The 6,000-nt window shown below is 34.4% G+C and overlaps 1 protein-coding gene across 1 annotated transcript; it reads left to right on the forward strand.

The window, feature by feature from the left end:
* Nucleotides 1–1,150: 1,150 nt before the first annotated feature.
* On the forward strand, nucleotides 1,151–4,034 carry LOC108337151 (transcription factor RF2b). The gene is made up of 4 exons (XM_017573611.2): nucleotides 1,151–1,763; nucleotides 2,374–2,506; nucleotides 2,978–3,062; nucleotides 3,190–4,034. Exons 1-4 carry the CDS (start codon nucleotides 1,171–1,173, stop codon nucleotides 3,555–3,557), a joined length of 1,179 nt encoding a protein of 392 aa, XP_017429100.1. The 5' UTR covers nucleotides 1,151–1,170; the 3' UTR covers nucleotides 3,558–4,034.
* Nucleotides 4,035–6,000: the final 1,966 nt, after the last annotated feature.

The raw sequence follows: 6,000 nt of genomic DNA on the forward strand, positions 1-6,000 counted from the left end.
ATTTCAAAACATTTTTTTATTCTACATACTTTAACTTCTTCACCTACACACTTAAATATGTCTAAAAACACCTTTTAAAGGGTCAAAACATTAATTCACACAGTGTATAGTGACATATCACTGGACCTTTTCAACCATGTCACATGATTGTGCATGTGCTGTTACGTGATGTTTGAAAATGATGTGCATAAATTATAATTATATATATATATATATATATATACACATATATATATATATATATATAATTCTATATAATACAAATTAAATAGGACTTTTTGGGCAACAACGAATTAAATATCATTTGGGCCCTCAACAACACATACCATAATATATATAAATATCTATAATTTAATTCAAATAGCTTTCCATTGTACAAGGCGGGGATCACAAGGTACTTTATAAAATTATAATGTAAAATAATAATATTCTATTTCTTCAACAATGATAGAAAGAGTTTAATTAAAACTTCCACAAAAATCATTATTTATAATTTGAAAGTAATTACTCCCTTTGCTATTTATTATAGAATACATCTTTTTCAGGATTTTTTTTATCCTTTTCATAAAATACTTTATAATGATAATAATAACTTAAAACCATCAATAATAAAAAATTAATCTGATGCATTCATGATATTCTTTAAAAATTCAACTAAATTAATTAGTTTATGAATGTGTTTAATTATTATATTGAAAGTGCCCTATCTTAAAATTCAGATGAACGACTTTTTTAGAATAATTCTAGTTGGATTGAATATAATAATTATACATAATTAATGCAATTATTAAAAACTATTTCAAAGTCAAAGTCATCATTTTATTCGAATGGCTTAGTATAATGTTTTTTTATACATGTATCACAAATCTTAATTGTATACTGTTACAATTTTATTTTTCATAATCATGAGCTGGGAAAAAAATGTTATGTAGTATAAATACTCCCCTTCAATATTTTAATGGTGATTTTTTTTTGTTTATGTTTAATAATATCATTCAGTCTAAAGAATATGTAAAAAAATAAAAATAGCATATAACAATGTAAAAGTAACGTAAAACGAATATATGGATACATTATAGTTAATTTGATTAAAAAGCTCTTAACATTATATATTTATTATTACTCTTATTATTTAAATATATAGTTTTTATTTACTCGTGTCTATCGGAAATGTTAGAACTGGAGAGAAAGAAGGAAGAGAGTTCAATTCTGTTGGGTGACAAAACTATTAGCTTTTGGGAACAGATGCAAGATCCATCTTCAAACCCTAATTCCAATTCCAATCCCAATCCTCACAATGCCAATGCTGCATCTCAGCTACCACGACCGCCGCCGTCAACAGCGGTCCCCGCCGCCGGCGCCTCCTCGTCCTCGATTTTCGCACGCTCCGGCGGGGCTCACCACCGGCGAGCTCACTCGGAGGTGAGTTTCCGGCTTCCGGACGACATGATGGACCTGTCGCCGTCGGATCCGTTTGCCGGCGGGTCATCTACGGCGAGTATGGAGGAGATCGGATCCGAGGACGACTTGTTCTCGACGTACATTGACGTGGACAAGCTGGGAGGTGCAAACGGGTCGGGCGGTGCGGGAAACGGAGCGGATCCGACCGGAGAACGGGAGAAAAGTCCGGCGAGGGCGCGGCATCGGCACAGTAATTCCGTCGATGGCTCTTCATCTTTTGCCGAAATTATGGAAGCTAAGAAGGCTATGCCTCCTGATAAGTTAGCTGAGCTATGGACAGTTGATCCCAAGCGTGCTAAGAGGTTCTCAACTTCGATCTCAGAAATGCTTCTTTTTTGGGTTCTAATGATTAGACTTCGATGTGACGTGTGAATTAGTAAACAATAGGGTCTTATCTGTTTGAGGTTTTACTTTTGTTGATTTTCCCGTTTCAAATTTAATTGGTTTATGAAGTTAAATTGAGGCTTGTTGCTGAAGGCCGAAACTGCTCGACCTCTCTGTTGTGATATTTCGATGATGCTGTGTGAATTGATAAGTTTTAATTTATGAATAATTAGAGGCCAGGGTTTTTAATTGCAGTTGTCGTCATTGTTTCACTGCAATCCATGTCATTTGCTAGAAAAGTCAGGCATATGTAGCCTTAAATTGCTTTGCCACTTGGTTGGAGTGTGTAAAAGAACCTTGTTGTGGCAAAAGTTACGGTCATAATTTGGTAAACAGAATTGTTGTAGTGGCTGAAATTGAGGATGTGAATGCATTTTTAAAACCTTGTTACAGACCATGAAGAATCATTTAAATGCCGGGAGCGAAGGGTTTATGTTAAAACTAGTGCTCACTTGTTTTATTAAGTGATTGCTTTGAATTTGATTCTGTATATTATTATTCTCATTATTTTATTGTTTTTGTGAATAGAATACTTGCAAATCGGCAATCCGCTGCTCGATCTAAAGAGAGAAAAGCTCGCTATATACAAGAACTCGAGCGCAAGGTTCAAACACTTCAGACCGAAGCCACAACCCTTTCTGCTCAGTTGACATTATACCAGGTTTGTGCGTGTCTAAAATTTAAAGTGCTTTTAGACGTTCCCTTTTACGGAGTAGACTCTGATTTGTTAAGGGATTTCGTGATGCTGCTTGGTGCAATTTCAACTGTATCATGACACATTTACATTTATTCCAGAAGTATTGTAAAATTTGCTTCAACTTAAATTTAGTATACTAATCAAGTTGTCTTCTGTATGCCGCATAGGATTATATTTTTATAATTTGTGTCTGTTCTTGTTACCTTCAAATATTTGCTTAACCCGTAGATGTCATTGTTGCGTTTGTATTTCTCTTCTGGAATTCCTCCTTTTATGTGGAATCTAGAATTGTATAGAATTTTACATAATGTGATTTGTGGGTAATGTAATGATGCGTTGTTTTTGAGGATTTACTGGGATGACTTATTTTGTATGCGTATACAAACCAATTGTGGCCAAATAGAAATTACTCAAATACTTAATGATTCTTTATAGAGGGACACAACAGGCCTGAGTACTGAAAATACCGAGCTTAAGCTCCGTCTGCAAGCCATGGAGCAGCAAGCACAGCTTCGTGATGGTAACCATCATTATATTCTTAATATACATAAAAACCACGTACTTTACTAATCTTTTTAATGTAACTTTTAGAAGTGTGTTATTAAGATCAGCTAATTGTACTGAAATTAGTTTCTGATATGTTGTAGCTCTTAATGAAGCATTGAAAAAGGAAGTTGAGAGACTTAAAGTTGCTACTGGTGAGATGATGAGCCACACTGAATCCTTTAATTTGGGAATGCACCATATGCCGTTTACGGGATCAACTTTCAGTCCAATCCTGTCACAATCAGGTCCTTCTGGTCACCAGAACATCCAGTTGTCATCATTTGGTCACTCCCCATCAACAATGCCAACTCATCAACTGCATCAAACTAGTTCTCATACACTATCAGAAATATTGCAAAATGACCAGCTTGGTCGTTTCCAGGGCCTTGACATTAGTAGCAAAGGATCAACTCTGGTGAAGTCTGAAGGCCCCTCACTGTCTGCAAGTGAGAGTAGCACTACCTTTTGAATTGACAGAAATCACTTGACCTGCTGACTTATCCATTTCATTCATTCTTCGTAGTGTTGACGTCTAGTCAACTAATGAAGATACCTTATTTCATCATTCAGATTTGAGGATTAATTCTTAACTATTTATTCTTAGGGATGCTCACCAAAAAGGGGAAGCACCCTTGGGGTTTTGTTGTGAAGTTCACACAATCTTGTTCAGCAAAGCATTTGGTGTTTCTGGGCGCGGGAATATCGGGAATGAAAGGTCATTCCCATTGTATCTTTGTATGTTGGGATATGCATGGATCCTCTGATCTTTTGTATCATCGTTTACGTGATAACATGTACACTGTGTGATTTATGTTGTGTTTCACTTCATTAATAGTCCTAGATGGACTCGTTTTTTTATAAATTTAGGTATTTAGTTTTTGGTTTATTCATAGTCGTTGTACAATCCAAGAGTTTTGGATAGCTGTTGTATTAAAAGTTTCTTCCCAGATCAGACCTTTTTATTAATAATTGGCATTTCTTAGTAAATTCTAATCCAACGGAGGACACAGAAATTAGTCAAAATGTAAATCTTTGTAAGATTACACTTTTGATCGTAGCAGCATGTTTAGCCACACCATAAAAGCGAAGCATTTTATGGTGTAATTATCCAAGCTTTTTAAGCTATATCTGTTGTAACTCCGGCGTAACCATCGTTTTCAATTTCATATTAAATTTTCGGCTCTGCCATTTGCTACTGTCCTTGTATAATTTTCTGCGTTAAGTTTCTGTATTGTTCTTTCTCTCTCTTTCTTTACATAGTATGATGTGATCATAAAATACTCATTTCAGTGACTTTCAGATGTTAGATCCTCAACATAGAAACAATGAATCTGAATCGTAGGTTATGTGGTGCATATACATGTAGGCCAAGCACGATATAGTTATTAAATATTGTACCAAACCATGATGATGCAACCATACTGGTATTAGATGCATAATCAATGATGCCGGCAAAGGGCATAATTTGAAACAATTTTATGATGCTCAAGTGGGTCCCTGGTAGACTCTGCAAACAGAACATGTTCTTGGTAACAAAAAAACATATATGTTCTTCCTGGACTATCTCTCTGAAGTTTAAAATAATCTTTTAAAAATCCAAAATATTATCATTCTCACTTCCCAAGGGGCTTTCCTTCATCTCCAATTTCTCTTCCTACACATCCAATTTTTCTAAATCCCTTTTTTATTAGGACAAAAAAAAATCTCTCTCCTTGTATTTTCTTACTGGATAAAGATATTTTGACAACATTTTTCTGACAACATTTTAACATCATCTGCGTGTCATTATGTGATTGGTCTATGTTAGTGTTTATGATTATTATTATTATTGATGGTGGAGTAATTTTGGACCAATCATAAAATGACACGTAGATGATGTTAAAATGTTATCAAAAAAATGTTGTCAAAGTATCATTATTCGTTCTTATTCACCCATTTTTCACATACTTTCATGCTAATCATAGGTGTCGCGCAAGTCCTCCTTCACCCCCTCACTCTTTGCACTGCCTTCATCACTCCCTCACCCCTTGCACCCTAGGCACCGCAGTACAAACTTTCTTTAAATCAGCACTCACACATCTCTCTCCCCACATAGTGCACCCCACACACTACCTCTCCACATACACCCCACCTTAAAGCAAGGTCGTGTCATGAACAACAAACAAGCAAATACACATTATATTTACTAAATTTATATATTTGAGATAATAGAAATTTGTAAATGTTTTGTTGTTGATGTCGAAATATGTAGGTGGACTTAGGTACGAAACAAATTTGGAGATTTACGGTTACAAATTTAGAAAATTAGTATTTAGAGGTTGTGAAAAATAATAGATTTTGAAATTTAGTTGTAAATTATACGATTTCAAATCCGGTCAAAAAAGTATCAAATTTGGGGATTGTATTGAATTTTGATTTTCACAATGGAATGGATTTCGAAATAAAAAATTCTATCAAATTTCAATATATATTGTGTTTTAGATTTTTTTAAATTTAATTTTTATATTTTCTTTAAATTTAGTTATTTTGTTAGGCATACTGGTTTTAATGTTTATTTTGAACTTGTTTCTGTAAAAATGGCAACAACACAGGGGCTCTATATACTAAGTTGAGTGTTTTGCATAAAGTGAAGCCAAAAGGAGGCTTATGACATTTGTCCATAGAAGAGGCTGTGATAGTGAAGTTGGAGAAGTTGCAACATTAATTGGTTTTCATTTTTAGAAAGATGTTATTAAGCAACAAGAGGAAGTTATTAGCAACACAAGAATATTGTTCACTAAGAAGATGAAGTGGTTGGATATCCTAAAGGTCTACACGACATTTGTTTGTTGACGAGTTATGTTGATCACGTTGCATATGGATTATAGAAAGGTTGAGTTAGTGTAGAATTGATGGGAGATAAAGTTGGTCTC

Source organism: Vigna angularis, chromosome 7 (assembly GCF_016808095.1).
Source record: "Vigna angularis cultivar LongXiaoDou No.4 chromosome 7, ASM1680809v1, whole genome shotgun sequence".
NCBI lineage: Eukaryota > Viridiplantae > Streptophyta > Magnoliopsida > Fabales > Fabaceae > Vigna > Vigna angularis.